At 44.8% G+C, this 21,067-nt stretch overlaps 2 protein-coding genes and 2 non-coding genes across 5 annotated transcripts in view; all 4 read left to right on the top strand.

The window, feature by feature from the left end:
• LOC125715668 (uncharacterized) overlaps positions 1 to 21,067 on the top strand; it is a 416,660-nt gene that overhangs the window by 371,751 nt on the left and 23,842 nt on the right. The window lies entirely within an intron of this gene.
• trnaq-cug (transfer RNA glutamine (anticodon CUG)) lies at positions 3,643 to 3,714 on the top strand. The gene has a single exon. It is a non-coding gene; the product is annotated as a tRNA-Gln (tRNA).
• On the top strand, positions 4,968 to 5,040 carry trnaf-gaa (transfer RNA phenylalanine (anticodon GAA)). Its single transcript has one exon. It is a non-coding gene; the product is annotated as a tRNA-Phe (tRNA).
• On the top strand, positions 10,483 to 19,932 carry LOC125715635 (splicing factor U2AF 65 kDa subunit-like). Of its 2 annotated transcripts, XM_048987416.1 has the most exons (11): positions 10,483 to 10,617; positions 10,809 to 10,841; positions 12,590 to 12,764; positions 13,112 to 13,215; positions 13,464 to 13,615; positions 13,966 to 14,082; positions 14,170 to 14,308; positions 15,546 to 15,625; positions 18,566 to 18,688; positions 18,780 to 18,866; positions 19,053 to 19,932. In XM_048987416.1, exons 1-11 carry the CDS (start codon positions 10,569 to 10,571, stop codon positions 19,428 to 19,430), a joined length of 1,437 nt encoding a protein of 478 aa, XP_048843373.1. In that variant the 5' UTR covers positions 10,483 to 10,568; the 3' UTR covers positions 19,431 to 19,932. The 2 variants fall into 2 exon arrangements, with proteins under 2 accessions (XP_048843373.1, XP_048843383.1); XM_048987426.1 differs by lacking the exon at positions 10,809 to 10,841.

The raw sequence follows: 21,067 nt of genomic DNA, 5'->3' as shown, positions 1-21,067 counted from the left end.
GAGCATGTGTGTGTATGATAGAGAGAGTCTGTGTCATTCAAGTGGAAGATACACATTTATTATACAAAATAAGCACATACACTAAAGATACAAAACCTTTTCTATCCACTAACAGTCATCACACACCCAAGGACCCTCCTTCCTACACTTGCGACAGGTGTACCTGTCACACTGCACACATCTCTCTGTACTGTGGTTCCTATTACAGTGACGGAGCACCTGACACTGAGTCCTCTTTCCAGTGGCAAGCTGAGGAACAGAAGCTTGTCTAAGCTGTGTCTTCATTTCTTTTTCAATCTCTTTTTCTTGCATAAATCGACGCAGAAGTTTCTTTTTCCCAAACAGAGCCATCTTTAGCCTTCATGCAAAGCGCAGCTGCAGTGTCCTGAGTTCTTACTTAGTGATTCATTTATAATGCATATATCGCGCTAATGTTATGCCAGGGTTCTTTTACCGATATATGTAAATCAATTTATCTTTTAGCTAACTTTTACAACTGAATAAGGTTACACAGATTGTTGCAGACATCAACTGTATGTATTTATTATATCAAAAATAACCGATTGAATGTGATACGGAAACACACACGCACGCGAAAGTCTTTTTTTTTATTATGCCGTAATTATATATCTGGACCACAATCTGTTTATGAATAATTAGCACTTTTGTGTGCTCATAATTGCCCATCCTGTTTCATACGTACATCACGAAGTGTTTGTGTGCACTGCGGCATCTCATAATCCCACACACAAATGCACACACGTCGGGAGTAATTTACAGTCTTTTGTGCGCTGATAACTGCGCAATGTTTCCCATGTAACATGTGAATTGTTTCCGTGTGAAGTTCACCGTGGCATCTCATAATCCTACGCACAAATGCACACACGTCCGCAGTAATTTACAGTCTTTTGTGCGCTCATAACTGCGCGATCTTTTTCGCAAGTAGCAACGTCAGTGTTTACATTCAAAGCGCATTGTGCTCTCTCATAACAAATGGACATAGTAATCAGCAGTCTTTTGTGTGCATGCACTTCTTACGGGGATTACGGTCTTTGCACATTGCAAGTTGCAGGTTTTTCTTCATTACCTATAAAAATGCTTTGTCTGTCGGTACATTTAAGAATGCAAATATCATGCCAGGGTAATTTTAATGACATACATTAATTAATTTGTCATTTAGCCCTGATCGAACTTTAAAACTGAAAATCAGATTACCGATTGCTACAGGCAGTAAGCAAATGCATGTATTTATTCCATCAAATACTTTCTTGAAACTGAAATTACCGAATCAAGAGAAATGGGGATTCAACTGTGTTTCAAATTAGGATATATTAACGCATGTATTTTACGATTCCTCAGACCACACTGTTAGGAAACGTTTCTGTGCAGACCCGAAGCTGAAACCGTGAAACTCCACTTTCATTTGCAAAACAATAGGTGTTGATTGGCGCTGATGAGGGGGCGGGCAGCTTGTGTGGGGAGTGAGGGGGGGGCTCCACCCGAGGTGCGTCCGAAAAATTTCGTTGACTTCAGGGATCGTAGTGTTAAAATAACAAGATTATATCCTAAATTCTTACACCCCTGCCTGATTCCACAGTTCCTACCCCACACTTATGTGGCCCCCCTCCCACCCTTCCATGACTTGAGAGATAAGAAAAGCAGACTTCTGCCTGCCTGGTCGGTCATTTCTAGCTGCTATTTAGGTTCTTCCTCAAATCCTGTTGCCTAAATGACTTATATTCCACTCATATTAATTTAAATCAAAACAATCCTTATACATTTTAATAAAAAACGTGAACTATATATGTTTGGTGTTTTTTTGATTGAGCAAACTCTTTTGTGTTTTTGTGTGCGTGTCCGATACAACTGTCGTTTGTATCAACTTTTTTTTTAGTTTGACCTCCGGGGTGTGTGTTTGTCCGCATGCGCGTGAATAAACATTTACTGAAAAACGTATTTATTAAAATAACTAAGACTTTATTCTGTCAAAGTTTTAAAAAATGTGTTTTGATGCATGTCACTAAATGCTGCTTAATAGTACCTAACCGGGGCTGCTCCCCCAGAGACAGTTGCTAGTCCATTTATTCTTTTAAAGACTACTGATTCCAATTTGGTGCCATATGCTTTTATCTTGTAGGCCGTAGGATAGCTCCATTTCTACCAGCTATAGGCCATGGTACGTCTGGGCTATTATGCTTAAATTCTTTATTAATTAGCGTTGGCTATGTGCTTTATAACACTGCTGATTCAGGTCTCTTGTAGATTTTCTCTTGACCGGTCAGCGCAGTCTCTATCTTGTACATAGAAAAAACAGAGAATACCTATTATTAGAATGTTATTTTTAATTTAATTTAATTTAATTTAATTAATTAGCATTTTTATCACGCGAATAAAAGAAATAATATACTCAGCGGGTAAGGCCTGGATGAACCTCTTTGGCTGGCAGGAAGGGTAAGACCTCGAAGATACTTGTGCCTCTGCCCTAGGAGGAATAGGCCCCCCCGCTCGCCGCAATATCAACCAGGTGCAGTCATATCGTTTCTCTGTTAACCCATATCTGTACTGTCATGTATGAAAACAGGATTTACTGGGAGACAAGGTGTCCAACTTGATGTATGGCCCAAGTCGTTAGAGACGGCCTTCAAAAGTGTGGCACCATACACTGATGTAATACAAACGCCTGCGTGAGGAAGAAACACACATACATTGTCAAAACTACCGCCAAGCGTTTTTATTGGACGACAGACCCTCCACCTCCTCCTCCTCTCATTCTTTGCTCCAACTTTATCATTTTCTCCCAGAGTCTCAGTCTCTCAGAGTTTGTCACAGACTCGCGCAGCGGCACGGCTCTCAGCTCGCCGGCATCAGACTCGCGCCGCGGCACGGCTCTCAGCTCTCCGGCATCGCTCTCTCCGAGGATTATCCGAGCCCGCGGGGACCTTAGCGCAGTACCGCACCAGACACAGGGTTCTAAGGCCTTTGCTGATTCTCCAAAGCCCGGGACCTTACCGCGGTACCGTAACACCAGACACGCCGTACGCTCACGCTCCATCAGGTAACCCACCCCCGCTCGGCCACGGCTGTGCCCGACAAAATAATAACTTATTAAAATAACACACACACACTCATAAGCACTCTCCTCAATATAGCACTCTCCTCAATATAATTTTAAAATAAAATTATAATTAAATAAATCATTTAAAATAATTTATAATAATAATAAATAATAATTAAAAATAATAATTTAAAATAAATAATAAATCATTTAATACATAAATAATTTAATAAATAAATAATGAAATAAATAATAAATAAATCCAACTCCCGTGACGTCACATCGTACCACCACAACCAAACCCCGCCTACACAAGCCCCGCCCACAAGTGACCTTTTGACCCGACCTGTCAATTTGATGGAAGCGGTATTCATCCTCTCTCTAATGCATGTGGCTCAGGTGGGGAGATGGGCTCCAAAGAAAGAGGCAGAAAACGGCAAGAGTGGAGCTCACGGTTGTGCCGGAATAGCTCAGTTGGGAGAGCGTTAGACTGAAGATCTAAAGGTCCTGGGTTCAATCCCGGGTTCTGGCAGCACGTGCCGTGAGTCTTGGAGCTCGTCTCCGCCTTGGGCTGCGATGTACCCGCTGGTTCCATGGTGTAATGGTTAGCACTCTGGGCTCTGAATCCAGCGATCCGAGTTCAAATCTCGGTGGGACCTGTCATGGGCTCAGTTTTGCGCCCCAAGGCGCACTCTTGCCCAAAAACGTTTCTTTTGCACTTTTTGCATGTGGTGTAGCCGACCTTTTCTGCCGCTTGGCTGGTTAGCTCAGCTGGTTAGAGTGTGGTGCTAATAACGCCAAGGTCATGGGTTCGATCCCCATACGGGCCACGCTTTCTCTTTCTCCCGGTGGTCGGAGTGCTTGGAGATCAGAGGTAAGGAAAATGAAAGTGTCCGACGTGATGATAAGAACACAGTCGTGCCAGATTCACCTGCGTCGTGGTGAGAAAAAGAAATGGAGGATACACGCATTTCTCTTAGCTGACAATTCTGCAGCAAGTGGACTGGCAAAGTGTACGTCTACATACACAATTTGCTCAAAGAGCGTAGTAGTTCTTGAAGAAAAATCCAACCCGCACTGTAAAACCATGCTGCCTTCTGGTGTTGTTTACAAGTTTCTGATGGAACGAGCTTTTTTGGAGGCATTTATTGGAAAAGTCGACGGAGTTGTCAAGCATCCCGAAGCAGCACTTCCACTAGAAGGTCCCAGAGTTCTTGTGCTTCAAGCACTTCAATTTATAAATACTCCGTTGATCTTAACAGTTGTGTGAAATGAGCTGTCATCACTCCGTTTTTGCTTTAGCAATTTTTCCGCTCTTTCGGCGGAAAGCCGGTCTCGTGTGTTTGCATGGGTGGTTCAGTGGTAGAATTCTCGCCTGCCACGCGGGAGGCCCGGGTTCGATTCCCGGCCAATGCAAAGCGGCTCTTTTAATAACTGTACACTCAGCGCTGAACTCCAGCTAATTCAGTCTTATCTCAATAGAATAAATAGAATAAACCTTTATTATCCCACGAATGAGAAATTTAGGACAGGTACTCAAGACAGGTACTCCACATTTCCGCTCAACCCCTGGCAAGCGGAGCCCTGAGGCTGGCTCATTACAGTTCCCCTAGCTAAAAACTACACAGAGGCATCTCAGCTTCACACTTCTGACCGCCTTCTTGCCCATCCTTGCATCTGTGCACTTTCTCACACATTCTACTGTCTGACATATTGTCTTTGTTGAGCAACAGTCTCGTGTTAGCTTGAGAAGAGCCTCTCACCTGACTCGTGTACCGTACTATGGCTTAAAATCGGACACTTCTCATAGCTTGCTGCTGCTCCAGGTTGACATTCACTGCATGTGGCTCAGGTGGGGAGATGGGCTCCAAAGAAAGAGGCAGAAAACGGCAAGAGTGGAGCTCATGGTTGTGCCGGAATAGCTCAGTTGGGAGAGCGTTAGACTGAAGATCTAAAGGTCCCTGGTTCAATCCCGGGTTCTGGCAGCACGTGACGTGAGTCTTGGAGCTCGTCTCCGCCATGGGCTGCGATGTACCCGCTGGTTCCATGGTGTAATGGTTAGCGCTCTGGGCTCTGAATCTAGCGATCCGAGTTCAAATCTCGGTGGGACCTGTCATGGGCTCAGTTTTGCGCCCCAAGGCGCACTCTTGCCCAAAAACGTTTCTTTTGCACTTTTTGCATGTGGTGTAGCCGACCGTTTTTTGCCGCTTGGCCGGTTAGCTCAGCTGGTTAGAGCGTGGTGCTAATAACGCCAAGGTCATGGGTTCGATCCCCATACGGGCCACGCTTTCTCTTTCTCCCGGTGGTCGGAGTGCTTGGAGATCAGTGGTAAGGAAAATGAAAGTGTCCGACGTGATTATAAGAACACAGTCGTGCCAGATTCACCTGCGTCGTGGTGAGAAAAAGAAATGGAGGATACACGCATTTCTCTTGGCTGACAATTCTGCAGCAAGTGGACTGGCAAAGTGTACGTCTACATACACAATTTGCTCAAAGAGCGTAGTAGTTCTTGAAGAAAAATCCAACCCGCACTGTAAAAGGCCGGTCGCGTATAGCCATAACACAGTGGCAGCCAATGAAATTGAAGGATTTTTTTTGCGAAGCGAAGAGACCCTCCCCGGCGCTGCAAAATCTCCGTGAATGATTTTTTTTCTGATACATTTCAAGTTAGATTGAAATGCTAATCATTTTGAGGCATGTTTTCAAAAAAGCATGAACAAATTTCTCCATTTCTTGTAATCACATTCATCCATTATTCTTCGTTTTCTTGATATTGATGTATTTAATAAACAGCTTTAAACTATGGTTACAATTTTATTTATTTATTTATTTATTTCGCTGTGGTTTTTAAATCAATATGTTAATTAAACAGACATAGACAGTTATGAATAAAATGTATTGTTTATTGAGTCTATTTACACAGAAAGAGACAAGTACTCAGGTTCTCATACTCAGGGGTATGATAAGATATACATCCATCCATCTATCCATCCATTTTCCAAACCGCTTATTCTACTGGGTCACGGGGGTCCGGAGCCTATCCCGGAAGCAATGGGCACGAGGCAGGGAACAACCCAGGATGGGGGGCCAGCCCATAGCAGGGCAAACTCACACACCATTCACTCTCACATGCACACCTACGGGCAATTTAGCAACTCCAATTAGCCTCAGCATGTTTTTGGACTGTGGGGGGAAACCGGAGTACCCGAAGGAAACCCCACGACGACATGGGGAGAACATGCAAACTCCACACACATGTGACCCAGGCGGAGACTTGAACCCGGGTCCCAGAGGTGTGAGGCAACAGTGCTAACCACTGCACCACCATGCCGCCCCCAAGATATACATTACCGCTCAAAAGTTTGGGATCACATGCAAATTTCTTTGTTTTCCAAAGAAAAACACATTTTCATGCAATTCACAAACAATTTTATCCACATCTACATATAGAGGCCTATTATCAGCAACTGGCAGTCCTCTGCATCAATCTCCTGGTATGTCTGACTGCTTATTCTTTAAATATTGCTAACACATTTTGGAGGTTTGGTTTGGGTCATTATCCTTTTGTAGGATAAAACTGACCCCAATCAAGTCTTGTCACAGGGTATATAATTGAACGGTAGTGTATGTCAAATATTAAATAGATGAAATGATTAATTTTGTTAAACAGCAGTGTTAATGCATTTTGTAGCATGTTAACAAATGACTCATTGAATCCTGAATCAAAACAAAAAGCATAATTAAAAATAGCATTGTTATGACAATACTAACAGTGATGCTGCAGCATTTTAACAACAGTCAGATAGTTAGACATACAGTACCAGTCAGTAATTTGGACACACCACTCTGCCTACAAAGGGACTGGATCATATTACCTGGATACTTGAGCTAAACCCAGTAGAAATGTTTTTCAAGGAGTCTGACCAGAGAGTTAAAGAAAATCAGCTGAGTGCTCAGCATATATGAGACGGCTCCTTCAGGAGAGCTGGAAAAGCATTCCAGGGGGCCATCTCATTAAACTAGTAGAAAGTAGAAAGCAGGATCAGTCAGTCCCTGGAGCAGCTGGGGTTAAGGGCCTTGCTCAAGGGCCCAATGGTGGGATCACTCGGCCAACCCTGGGATTTGAACCGGCAACCTTCTGAGTTCCAACAGAATTGTCCCTCCCAACAAATTATTTTTTTTAAATACCTTTTCTGAGTAGTGCATAATTCCATGTGTATTACTTTATAGTTACGATGTCTTTAAAAATATTATAAAATGTAAAGAATAGTACAAAGAAACAATTCTATAGGTAGGTGTGCCCAAAACTCCTGACTGACGCTGTAACACTTTCTTAGACTCACCACACTGGTTGAGGTGGTGATGAGACAAGAGTGATTTCGCCAGTGGATAGGGAATGATTAATAGGCCAGATCTGCCATTGGGGTAACTGCCCCACACTTTGAGAGATGCTCAGGGATAATTTATGACCTTAGAGAATCAGGAACAAACAAGGAACATATTAACCATATGTTAAAATGCTGCAAGTGTATATTCAAACAATACTGAACTATAAAGAATATAAAACAATCTTTACTTTTTTTGTTTTAAAAAAACTATGCTTGCCACTTCTTTAAGAAAACCTACCTAACAGTGGCAATTTTTACAATCTGATTGTAACCCACCTGGGGGCGGCATGGTGGTGCAGTGGTTAGCACTGTCGCCTCACACCTCTCCAATTCCTCATCTTCCTCTATTTCTATAAAACAAAACAGATATGAATAAAAGACATAATCAATGCACAAAACCACATATATGAAACTGTCAGCCAACCTGAAGGATTAGTAGAAGTGTCTGGAAGTGCTGGTCTTGAGGGAGCAGAAGCCTCCAGTGTCATCTGAAGATTGCTGTGCTTCAGCCTCAGGTACTGCTGTAGTCGGTACATTTTGCTGCCTGGTACGCATCGCTGTTTGAGGATAAAAGCTGCATACCCATCATCCCTACTGTCCCAAATATCCTTCCAGGTCTTGCCAGCACAGACCCCAAACCCAACCAAATTCTCATCCTCACTTTTGACAGGTGGTAGTTGACAGGCGTAAAGAAACACAGAAGGGCATGGAATTATAAACAAGAATTCTGTGATCTGACACCTTTGCCATTTGGTAAGTGTACAAGTAAGTGTAATAGCTTCTAACTGACTTGCTTTAACCTAAAACAAGGTTTGTTTGAACAACTTTAGTAGGTTTAATACTTAACGATTATGTGAGAAATTCTTTAATATCTAAGTTAACGGCAATGCCAGCAAACAATATGCATAAAAAAAGTTGTAGTTAAATATCAATGACTTACAGGAAAGTTACCGTCACAGTACCTTGCATATAGGAACGTGCAGAATTAGTATATGTATAATACACTATATATATAAGGTTAGTTTATAAACGGTAATCCAGTTTATTCTGTCTCATCTGCCTAGACTCATTCTACTTGACCAGTGTATGCTCGTTTTACTGCAAATTACTCGTTTTCCATAAATGGACACTGTCTAGCTTAATAAATGTACTGCTTTACCGGGCCACTAATAAAAGATACTTTTGGATTCCTCACGATGAGTGGAATTCTTATAAACGGTACCCGCCTTAATTTCCAAAGTCAAACATGTTTTTATTTAAATTGTGCATTAAAAATTGAATATTAATTATTAAATATTTCAAAAGCAATGCTACCTATGGAGCGAGTGAATAACTACTTCAGCATTACACAGAGAGCTTCGCGAGGGGCTCCGTAAAACGTACAGCATCCAGTTCGATTTTGGAATGTGAAATACATCGGAATATTTAAGAAAATATGAGATTGCTGTTCAGTTTACCTTGGAAAGTCGTCCTTTCCGTTCGACCGGGCGGTTTTTCTTTTAGGTTTTTCTTTTTCTTTTACTCACAGTAGCTGCTCTTTTCCAAAATCCAGTTGTGTCGACTGTCGGTAGTGATAAGGGTAAAACGTCATTGGAGGCATCGAAACAGCGACAAAACATCAACCAGCGGCCGAAAGAATATTACATCCGTACTGTTAAGCACTACCATTGAAAATGAATGGGAAAAGTTAAGGGAAGTTAAGCTAAACTATTCTCGCCGCCCGCGCGGGGGCCGGTCGCGTATAGCCATAACACAGTGGCAGCCAATGAAATTGAAGGATTTTTTTTGCGAAGCGAAGAGACCCTCCCCGGCGCTGCAAAATCTCCGTTAATGATTTTTTTTCTGATACATTTCAAGTTAGATTGAAATGCTAATCATTTTGAGGCATGTTTTCAAAAAAGCATGAACAAATTTCTCCATTTCTTGTAATCACATTCATCCATTATTCTTCGTTTTCTTGATATTGATGTATTTAATAAACAGCTTAAAACTATGGTTACAATTTTATTTATTTATTTATTTATGTCGCTGTGGTAATTAAACAGACATAGACAGTTATGAATAAAATGTATTGTTTATTGAGTCTATTTACACAGAAAGAGACAAGTACTCAGGTTCTCATACTCAGGGGTATGATAAGATATACATCCATCCATCCATCCATTTTCCAAACCGCTTATTCTACTGGGTCACGGGGGTCCGGAGCCTATCCCGGAAGCAATGGGCACGAGGCAGGGAACAACCCAGGATGGGGGGCCAGCCCATCGCAGGGCACACTCACACACCATTCACTCTCACATGCACACCTATGGGCAATTTAGCAACTCCAATTAGCCTCAGCATGTTTTTGGACTGTGGGGGGAAACCGGAGTACCCCCCACGACGACATGGGGAGAACATGCAAACTCCACACACATGTGACACAGGCGGCGACTCAAACCTGGGTCCCAGAGGTGTGAGGCAACAGTGCTAACCACTGCACCACCATGCCACCCCCAAGATATACATTACCGCTCAAAAGTTTGGGATCACATGCAAATTTCTTTGTTTTCCAAAGAAAAACACATTTCTGCATCTTTTTGCCTCGGTCTCAAAAGGCACCAAGCTAGAACCGGCCCCGTGTTAGTGGAAACGGGGCTTGTGACTTGTACTCATGCATAATATTCTGCGGGTCGCTCAGCAGCGCAGCATATGAAACTAGACTCGGATTGTAAGTGTGTGGTTTTGATAATTGATGTATGGATGGATGGATCCTTAATAAGAGATATAAACAATAAGGTCCAGTCGCCAACTAATCATGTAAAATACGTCATAAACTCATGGTTGTTAAACCCAGAATAAAAATGAAGACGTATAACTAGGAAAGTCAACTTGCACATTTCAATTTTGGTTCGATATAATCACGTTGTCCTTAACCTTCCAGTGCAGGAGGGGACGGTAATGCGCATCGAATGTTTCCGAACCTGTGTGTGATACAACCGAGGAAGAGCCGATTACTTCGGGGGAGGAGGGGCAGGCGACTCGGAAGAAAAAGCAGCAGAACCCAATGCAGCCTGTAGCCCATTCAAAGGCCTACTGTTGGACCTCTGCTTATTTTGCAATACGTCTTTAGTACGGACTGAAAAATGTCCGATTTCGATGAGTTTGAGAAGCAGTTAAGCGAAAATCGGCAAGGTAAGTTTGGCTTTGAAGATCGGTGTATGCTCCCTGTTTTAGGGTAATAAAGTGGCCGGCGTGTCCTAGCGCCGAGGATGGTGCGGAGGGCACTTCTGCTGGTTCCGAAAAGAAAAGCGCGGCTGGGAAATCGGTGCCTTTTATCCGAGCGCTCGCCGATTCTGAAACCTGCCCGATTCTTCTTCTCCCAGCTGCCGCAGGATCCCCGAAAACTGACCGCTTTGGTAAATCAGTGACATTCTTTGCTTGGCATTGTTATAGAGATCGCTAGGCCTGCATCCATCAGTGCCCGGCGTACATAACATGGACATTTCAATGAAACGTTATTGGGGTGCACTCGATGTGAAAGCCTGCGGTTTTATTTATTTAATTATTTACCATTATACACTTGGATCATAAATTGCGACCCGCGTATTTTCATTCGCAGTAACACACTATGCATGGATGTTTGTTGCAAGCGTTATATTTTCAAGATCACGTTTAAAGTTTTATGCAAATAAAAACGACCGCGACCACTTGATTTAAAGTCCGCACTTAATAACAGTGTTAGTTACTTGGTTTTTAAATACTACGACGAGTTTTCTATATAATGATATGATTTTGTCTCTTTCCGATGCACAATAGCCTTTCCCTTGGGTCCGAAATGCTGGCCCTGTCATCCGTACAGAATAAGTCTTTCTCACACGATCGCCGTTTCTTCATGATGTATAGACTCTAAAAATCAGCCGCGTTCCCTGGAATCATAACAACTGCTTTTAGGTCGTTATTGCAAAGTCTTGCACCTGTATCTACCTTTACAGCGGATAGCAGTAACTAACAATGATGTACAGTTATATAACAATACACATATAACTTCATTAAAGTGCAGAGAATCCAGTAAACTGAATAAACTTAAGCCATACTAACGCAACTGAAATATGAAATATAAAACATGCGTTACAACGGAGTCGAAAGTAGGATTGATTTATGTACCTATCAAATGGCAATCTTGTCATATCAGCTCCTTATCACTAAATCACTAAAATGTCATTCGAAACGACCTGATTCGGCTAGACGAGCACTAAGTGCCGCCGTGTTTGATAAACTAGCAGTTCCAGTCATTCATATCTGCGCTCTGACTATGCCTGCGATTGCGGTAATTGGTTATTACCGATTTACGTAAGATGCATTGGCCGCTCCGTGTCTGTACTTTTGCAGCGGTGCATTACCGTAACGCTGTTATAACTGATGCATGAAGCTGATTCCTCGAGCAGCACCTGCGTTTAAATGCTTCACTGAAAACTGCACCTTCAGGGATTTATTTAAGCTTCTATATGAAGGACCTGCTGGGATAGAAAGGTGATATTTTATTGCTAGTTTAATAAAGTGCTGTCTGTCAGATTGAAACGATATTAATTACCCATCCATCGTCCAACCAGTTATCTTAGTCAGGCTCCCCTGGAGCCTATTCCAGGCAAATTCCCCATACAGAGAGCAGAGGCAAAATTCAGGCCTCCAGACTCGGAGGCGTGAGGCAACTGTACTCACCACTGTGCTCCTATATCATTAATTAGTCTGGTTATGTTTTTATTGTTTCACAACAGACTGACATTCAAGGGGATGTCCTTGTGCCCTTGAAATTATTAGCCATTGAGAGATGGGTGTGTTTGTTTCAGGAGGGTGTGATTGAATATGTGAACTGAATGGAGGTGCTTCATTCTGGTGAGGAAACTGGGGAGTTAGACCCCGTACCACATCTTGGTCTCCGTAAGTGACTTTTAAGGCATAGCGCTGGGTCAGTCAGCATCCAGCACCCCAGGGAAGTTGGTAATATGATTACTCTGTGACTCATGGGCTTCAAACCCACAACCATCCGGACACACATTCATAATCCCTCTGAGTTACACATCTTGGATTTATCGAAATGGATGGTAGGGGGGCAGTCATGTCGCTCCGCCCACCGTCTCACTGGTACCACGGTGTCGTCCCCCAGAGCGGGAGAAGGAGCGACACAAGAAGCGTAGCCGCAGCCGGTCTCTGAGCCGTGGCGAGAAGCACCGCCGCTGGAGCAAGGACTCCAGGGGGCGGAGTCACGAGAAGCGCAGCAGCAGCCGCGACCGCAAGGGTCGTGACCGACGGAGCAGCTCACGCGAGCACAAGAAGCACAGGTACCCCCCCTCACGGTCCCGGTTACAGGCACTGAAGCTGATATCTAGCATGGTTTGAGGCCTCTTAACAAGTTTCTTTCACAATCAACCAATTGGTTTCTTCGTGGTGGGAAGGGGGACTGTACCCATATTAAATTTTAACTGGCGTTTATAAGTAGCCCCCGCCATAGCGATGGGACCTCAAAGCCAGCCTAAAAAGTGGCGCATGGTCACACCCTCATGACCTTAAACTGCCTGCGATCCAAAGTTAAATGTAAACATTCTGCCATCTGTTTGTTTTTGCCAGATTCTGAGTGTTTACACTGTATTGTTTGGGGAAAACAACCTTCTGTTTTGTGTTTGGGCAGCTACTCTCCTCGGAGAAGCCGTAAGAAAAGGACATACAAGTACTGGGATGTTCCCCCTCCGGGATTCGAGCACATCACCCCCATGCAGTACAAGGCAATGCAAGGTTTGGATGCGACGCTTCCATGTGTGCTAGTTCAGTATTGCAAGGTTATGGTATATTGGTTGCAATGAAAGCATTTATTCTGGAGTGCCCTCCTCCCCCCTGCTGGTCAAAGAGGGAATAACACTTGGGATGATTTCAGACAGTGTGAAGAGAGCTTAAACCTAGGGGTTAGAAGCAAATGAAGGCGACGATCCGGATGTTCTGGCCGTCCCTGGTTGGGGTCTTGAAGCCCTTTCTCCTCCCCACAGCTGCAGGGCAGATCCCCACGATAGCTTTACTGGCAACATCCACCACCAGCGGCGTGGCAGTGACGCCCACCCAGGTGCCGATGGTCGGCAGCCAGATGACCCGGCAGGCCAGGCGGCTTTATGTCGGCAACATCCCCTTCGGCCTGACGGAGGTGAGTCCAGGCAAAGTCCCGCGTTGCCTTCTGTCATGCATACTGGTGTCATGTGTAGCTCAGTGAGTTAGGACACTGAGCCGGTCACAAGAAGGTTGTTGGTTCAAATCCCTTGGGCAGCAGAGTGATTTCACCATTGGGCCCCCGAGCGCAGCCCTTAAGCACTATTTGCTCTAGGAACTGTCTGGTCCTGCTTCTTCAATGAAATGTATGTTGCTTTGGATGAAAGTGTCCGCAAAATAAATAGATAAATGTACTAGACTTGTCAGTCATTTTTTTTCTCGTTTGCCTGTTTTGATGTCTTCAGACGTCTGCCTGTCTTCATTCAGTGTGTCTGCCTGTCTTTTTAGGAGGCCATGGCGGATTTCTTCAATACCCAGATGCGATTGGCTGGCTTATGTCAAGGTCCCACCAATCCCGTCCTCGCTGTTCAGATAAACCAGGACAAGAACTTTGCCTTCCTTGAAGTAAGAGTCTTTCCTGCCTAATGGCTGCTGTGTCCAGGCGGAGACCGCAGCCTTCCCTGATTAACGACGTTCTTCGTTCTGCCCTAGTTTCGGTCCATGGATGAGACCACGCAGGCAATGGCCTTCGACGGCATCATTTTCCAGGGTCAGTCGTTAAAAATCAGGCGGCCCCACGACTATCGCCCCCTGCCTGGCATCTCAGAGCAGCCCGCCTTCCACGTACCAGGTCCGTTTTGCTTGTCGCCGTCATAACCTTAATCTTTATTTACCTTTGAAGAGCCGATCGGCAAGGCCAGTTTTTTGTACTCGTTACGGACTGACTGTCCTTCGCAAGCTGCGGATGTCTTGTCATATAAAGAGGGAGACTTTCACTTTTATTTACTTAATGTTGTAAATATTTAGCAGACAGTTTTATCCAAAGTGAAGAATGTTTTTTTTTTTTTTTTTTTTTTTTTTGAGAAATCAGGGTCAGCCTGTCCCTAGAGCAAACTCGCCGGCCCAGTGGTGTGATCACCAGTGATGTGAACCAGTGATCTTCTGATGATAACGCTGGCATCCTAACCAGCTGAGCCACACACACACACACACAGCTCAGTCACTCACTTCTTACTGTTAACATAGGGGTGTTGTGTGGCTCTGTGATGTTTGCCCATGAAAAGAAGGTTGCTGGTTCAAATACCAGGGTTGGCAGAGTGATTTCACCACTGGGCCCTTGAGCAAGGACCCTAACCCCCAAATTGTTCTAGGGTTGCTGGCTCCTATTCTAGTTAAAAATTCTGGACACACCTACTGAAAATGACTTGTTTTTCAGCAAGATAATGACCCAAAGCCCACCTTGAAGGTTATGCAAGTAGCTTATTACCTTGTGAACTAGGAAAGAGATGGTCCCCACAGCCCCCCAACCTAAACTCTATAGAGCTGGTTTGGGATCAGTTGGATGAGAGTAAGAGTAAGGTAGCCAGCTTGCGCGCAGAACTTGTGGAAACTCGAGGACTGTTGGAGAAACGGTCCAGGTGGGTACATATGTTAGCTGGTTGAGTCCGCAATGCTGTCATCGAAGCCAATGGCTCCTATTTTGAAGAGACAAAAATTTTGTCTTTGCAGTACTTCATATGCATAACTTCCATGCCCAAAGGCCTTTTACTATAAGGTGAATAACAGCTAAAATAGAGACAAATGCATTAAGAGCAGGTGTGTCCATACTTTTGACTGGTGCTGCATGTGTCAGCATCTCCCATGGAGAGCAAGATGGGAGAGACAAAAAACAGTCGTCAAACTGCCCCAGTATTTAGGTATTTTTTTGCTGGAGTTACATTTATCTGATATTATATAGGAGATAACGACGTCATACTGATTTGAAGTTGGCTTATTTCACTCGCGCCGTTTGCTCGTGGTCATTATCCGGCATGTTGACGGTTTGCTGTGATCGGTCGGCTTTGGGCGCCGTGCCGCTCTGTCTGCAGGGGTCGTCTCCACCGTGGTTCCAGACTCGCCACACAAGCTCTTTGTCGGAGGCCTGCCCAACTATCTCAGTGACGATCAGGTACCCCGCCCTCAGTCTCTGTCGCCGGGGAGCCGACCCACAACCCTCCTGTGTTTCTGTCCCACTGCTGCACGTGGAACTCAAGCAGGCATGCACACACACGCACACGCACGCACGCACGCACGCGCACGCACATACATACATAAAATAAACACTCGTCTCTGTGTAACTGATTAGTAGGAAAAGAAAGCCTGTCAAAGTTACCTCACCGCTTAAAATTCATTACAAGATACTGGGGGGTCAAATGTCAGCATCATGTTTAAAGCTAGCTGCTGAAAATAGCCGCACATTTGAGGTTTTTTTTTTTTTTTTTTAAAGATATTCATGGGATTTATTAAACATTTATTAGACATGTAGGTAATGAGTTGACAGTTACATTACGCTCATTGTTTATCCAGCTGTAAATTATGAAGATATTGAGACCCCGCTAATGTAAAAGGTACGTTTCCCAAAACCTCATGTTATCGACTTGCATAGTTGGAACCATTCAGTTGTTATCTAATGTTGTTAGCAAATAACCTTATTAGCAACAAAGGCTTTGGGAAATGTGCCTTACAGCTGGCGGCTTGCCAAACCAGTCACGTAGCCAGTCCCTGTGCTGCCTGTTGCTGGGTACCCTGGAATATTTGTATATCGGGTTAATTGCTGAGTGTTAGTCGGATGAATCAGCCGCGTCGTTTTGCTGCATGAAAATTTAAAATCGAGTCATCTGCGCGTCACCTAACTGACGAATACCTCCACATTGCCGTACACCTGTGTTTGCCCAATCCCAGTCCTCGGGGAACCGCCGACTGTCCACATTTTCGCTCCCTCCTAGCTCCCAGCCAATCAGGAACACCGAATACCTGGTACAGGTGTGCTGAGAGGAAGCAAAAACGTGGACTGACCGGGGGGGTACCCCCGAGGACTGGGCTGGGAAACACTACCATAGACTGTGCTTGAAATGTGGGGGAGATCGACCAAGTCCCCAAACGCTTCAGTATTCGCAGACGTGCCGTGTCTCACGTCCATGTCCGCACACTGAGAACGATGACTTCACATCCCGTTAACAGCGATGGGGAGCTGCGGAAGAATCGTTCCCTACATTGCTGTGTCGCTCGAAAGGCAGAAAATACTTCGGACCTTTTTCCCGGTGAACGATTATCAGCTTCACTGGAGTTTTCACATCGTGCCCCATGCCCTATTCTGTTATGACGTCAGTGATGGATAATATTACCATAACAACATGCACAGATGAGGTCGTCTTACTCTGAAAGTGTTGAAAGGGTCACATTTTAGACATTTTCTACTTCTCATTAGCATCTTTTATGATTTTTTTTTTTTCTTCCTATATCGCCACCCCACTGAAATCGGCCCATTATAGACATAATCCATACAGGCATTTAATAGTTTACCTATTTATTTTGCAAAAGTTAATCGCAAAACGTTTTGCGTCCACCCCTGCATTGTAACATTTTGAGCTCCGGTGTCCCACTCACTTTAGCCTAAACTGTTAAAAATGGCAAGACTCAGCCCACAAGATAGTGATCGCGGTTTCAGTGAAAGGTAAGTGAGAAGTGCAGTCAGTTTGTTTTTCTTTGATTTTTTTCCTCCTTTTCGGATTGTCATCGTAATCTTTCTTATCCAGTGTGAGTCACATGTAATCCAAGTCAAGAGGAAGGCTGTACCAAAGCAGCACTGGGGGGAGAGAGTTTGAATCCAGCAGAACTGTTAATGTATTTCACGTCAAAGCCAGTAAATGTGCCATAGACAGGTGAAATGGAAACCGCTGCTTGTATCCTGGTGTTTACATTTTTTTTGCAGTCCCTGCTACCGCTTTGATACTTACAGCTCTTTCATTTTTGTTCCCCACTTTGTCCCCAGCTAGGGGCCTGTAAGATCGTTAAGTCTTCGCTCATAATTTGTTCAGTAGTACTGACCTACTGCTGCCATGCCAACATGTAACACAAGGCAAGTAAGACATTCCGTCCCTCGCACGGATATCCTCCCTGTCGACGGCCTGCCCCTGTGGGGGGGCTCTGTCCTGGAGTGCTCTTAAGCATATGGGGTCCTTTTTTTGGGGGTTGAAGGCTGGGGAGAGACTTATTATGCTGATCACAGGGTATAAATTTGATTTTTTTTTTTTTTGCCCCTAAGAGAAGGTAGGAGGTAGCGCCCTCTTGTGGCTGCCAGTGTCCCAGGTGACTCCTTTCTGAAGTCAGTGGTTAATGCGGCTTTATAGTAGATTCCTGTAGAATAAGTGAGGAATGATGTTAGCAGAGCTATTTCGTCCTGTTTGGCTTCAAGCCGTGGCCCCTTTAGCAGGACCCTGTGGCGGCTCTTAGCTTTACCTGTGAGTTTATCTCCTGTAGGCTTTGTCCCTCTAATTAACTGCACCAATGTGGTTCTTGGTTTTAAGAACAGGAAGTCAGTGATTCGGCTGGGTTTGTGTTCTGCCGAGTCGCCCCCCCCCCTCCACATTGTATACATGGAACACTTAACATATAATTAGCTGTTTTTATTTAGTTTTTTTTTTATATACCATCTAGCTTAATTATTGTGGCCCTTAAAATCAGATGCAACTCGGTCCATATTTCAAAATTCGTAGTTGGAATTATCAGAGAACTTGATTAGGAATTCAGTTGTGTTGTATATGCTGTAGGATGGGGGGGGGGAATCTGTGTTATCATTCATTGACAAGAATCAAAATAGTTACTTTTGTACGCTCCCAGTAAGTAAGTCATGCAGAAAGGGCACAGGGGGCTTTGAGCTCTAGTGTTGCACCGTAATGTCGAGCCACTTGTCATAAAGCCATTTTCCTGATGTCTTCACTGTTTCCTCATGTCGTTTTGCAAAGTTTAACATGCTGCTTCTCCCACAGTTAAGATTAGCATTTCTAGCGAGGCGCCGTGCCTGGACTGTCGGGCTAATCGCCCCCCCGCGTCTCCTCCTCTTGCCCAGGTGAAGGAACTCTTGACGTCGTTCGGACCTCTTAAGGCCTTCAACCTTGTGAAGGACAGTGCCACGTCACTGTCTAAGGGTTATGCTTTCTGTGAATACGTGGACATCAGTGCCACTGACCAGGTGCGTGAGGTGGGGCAGCAGCTGGAAGGTCTGGGGTGACTCGGGGCTTCCGGATGGAATTGCTGACGCTTGTGTGGGATGCATCCCGCAGGCCGTGGCTGGACTCAATGGCATGCAGCTCGGAGACAAGAAGCTCATCGTCCAGCGGGCAAGCGTGGGGGCTAAGAATGCCAACGCTGTGAGTATTTGCCCTCGGCTGCCGCCTTTCTGATGTCCTAAACCCAACTTGGTTCCTGGGTGCCTCCCAGGAAGCTTAATGCCCCTATTTCTTGGGTTTATTTGGGTCCATGTAAATTTCTCGCTGTTACTCGAGACGATTGGACGATCAGGGGGTATCTGACACTCTTGTCGCCCCCCGGGACAGACGGCCATCATCGAGACGCCGGTGACGCTGCAGGTTCCAGGGCTGCAGCGGCTGCAGAGCTCCGGCATGCCCACGGAGGTGCTGTGCCTCCTCAACATGGTCATGCCCGAGGAGCTGGTGGACGACGAGGACTACGAGGAGATCCTGGAGGACATCCGGGAGGAGTGTTGCAAGTACGGCAACGTGCGCTCCATCGAGATTCCGCGGCCCGTCGATGGCGTGGAGGTGCCTGGCTGTGGCAAGGTGGGACCCGTACTCTCCTGTACCAGTGGCAAAAAGAAGACCTCTGTAGGCACTAAACACAGGCTCATGGGAGCATTTCTTGCACAAAAGTGTTTTGAAAACGGAATAATTTTTTGTGTAAGAAAAACAATCTGATTGGTTCAGATAGACAGACAATCTGATTGGTTCAGATAGACGACGGACAATCTGATTGGTTCAGATAGACGACGGACAATCTGATTGGTTCAGATAGACGACGGACAATCTGATTGGTTCAGATAGACGACGGACAATCTGATTGGTTCAGATAGACGACGGACAATCTGATTGGTTCAGATAGACGACGGACAATCTGATTGGTTCAGATAGACGACGGACAATCTGATTGGTTCAGATAGACGACGGACAATCTGATTGGTTCAGATAGACGACGGACAATCTGATTGGTTCAGATAGACGACGGACAATCTGATTGGTTCAGATAGACGACGGACAATCTGATTGGTTCAGATAGACGACGGACAATCTGATTGGTTCAGATAGACGACGGACAATCTGATTGGTTCAGATAGACGACGGACAATCTGATTGGTTCAGATAGACGACGGACAATCTGATTGGTTCAGATAGACGACGGACAATCTGATTGGTTCAGATAGACGACGGACAATCTGATTGGTTCAGATAGGCGACGGACAATCTGATTGGTTCAGATAGGCGACGGACAATCTGATTGGTTCAGATAGACGACGGACAATCTGATTGGTTCAGATAGACGACGGACAATCTGATTGGTTCAGATAGGCGACGGACAATCTGATTGGTTCAGATAGGCGACGGACAATCTGATTGGTTCAGATAGGCGACGGACAATCTGATTGGTTCAGATAGGCGACGGACAATCTGATTGGTTCAGATAGGCGACGGACAATCTGATTGGTTCAGATAGGCGACGGACAATCTGATTGGCTCAGATAGGCGACGGACAATCTGATTGGTTCAGATAGGCGACGGACAATCTGATTGGTTCAGATAGGCGACGGACAATCTGATTGGTTCAGATAGGCGACGGACAATCTGATTGGTTCAGATAGGCGACGGACAATCTGATTGGTTCAGATAGGCGACGGACAATCTGATTGGTTCAGATAGGCGACGGACAATCTGATTGGTTCAGATAGGCGACGGACAATCTGATTGGTTCAGATAGGCGACGGACAATCTGATTGGTTCAGATAGGCGACGGACAATCTGATTGGTTCAGATAGGCGACGGACAATCTGATTGGTTCAGATAGGCGACGGACAATCTGATTGGTTCAGATAGTCGACGGACAATCTGATTGGTTCAGATAGGCGACGGACAATCTGATTGGTTCAGATAGATTGTCACACAACCTGGGTGACATGCCTTGCCTGCTCACCCAGTTTTAGTGCACCTTAGTTATCCATACTGACCATCTAGTCTCGATACACCCATAAATATATATACTGAACAAAAATATAAACGCAACACTCTTGTTTCTGCTCCCATTTTTCATGGCACATTCCAGGGTGGCCTTTTATTGTGGGCAGTATAAGGTACACCTGTGCACTACCCATGATGTCAGATCAGCATCTTGATGTGGCACACCTGTGAGGTGGGATGGATTATCTCAGCAAAGCAGAAGTGCTCACTATCACACATTTAGACTGATTTGTGAGAAATGTTTGAGAGAAATGGTAATATTGTGTATCTGGAATGAATTGTAGATCTTTAAGTCCATCTCATGAAAAATGGGAGCAAAAACAAAA

This window comes from Brienomyrus brachyistius, chromosome 2 (assembly GCF_023856365.1).
Source record: "Brienomyrus brachyistius isolate T26 chromosome 2, BBRACH_0.4, whole genome shotgun sequence".
NCBI classification, from domain to species: Eukaryota; Metazoa; Chordata; class Actinopteri; order Osteoglossiformes; family Mormyridae; genus Brienomyrus; species Brienomyrus brachyistius.
This window is presented reverse-complemented; position numbering and strand designations above follow the sequence as displayed.

What these genes read in the sequence shown, in the direction of transcription:
- LOC125715635 (XM_048987416.1), top strand. Translation starts at nt 10,569, where the DNA reads ATGTCCGATTTCGATGAGTTTGAGAAGCAGTTAAGCGAAAATCGGCAA. An exon ending in GCCCGCCTTCCACGTACCAG is followed by an intron (nt 14,309 to 15,545) that starts GTCCGTTTTGCT and finishes CTCTGTCTGCAG; the next exon opens with GGGTCGTCTCCACCGTGGTT. An exon ending in ACATCAGTGCCACTGACCAG is followed by an intron (nt 18,689 to 18,779) that starts GTGCGTGAGGTG and finishes TGCATCCCGCAG; the next exon opens with GCCGTGGCTGGACTCAATGG.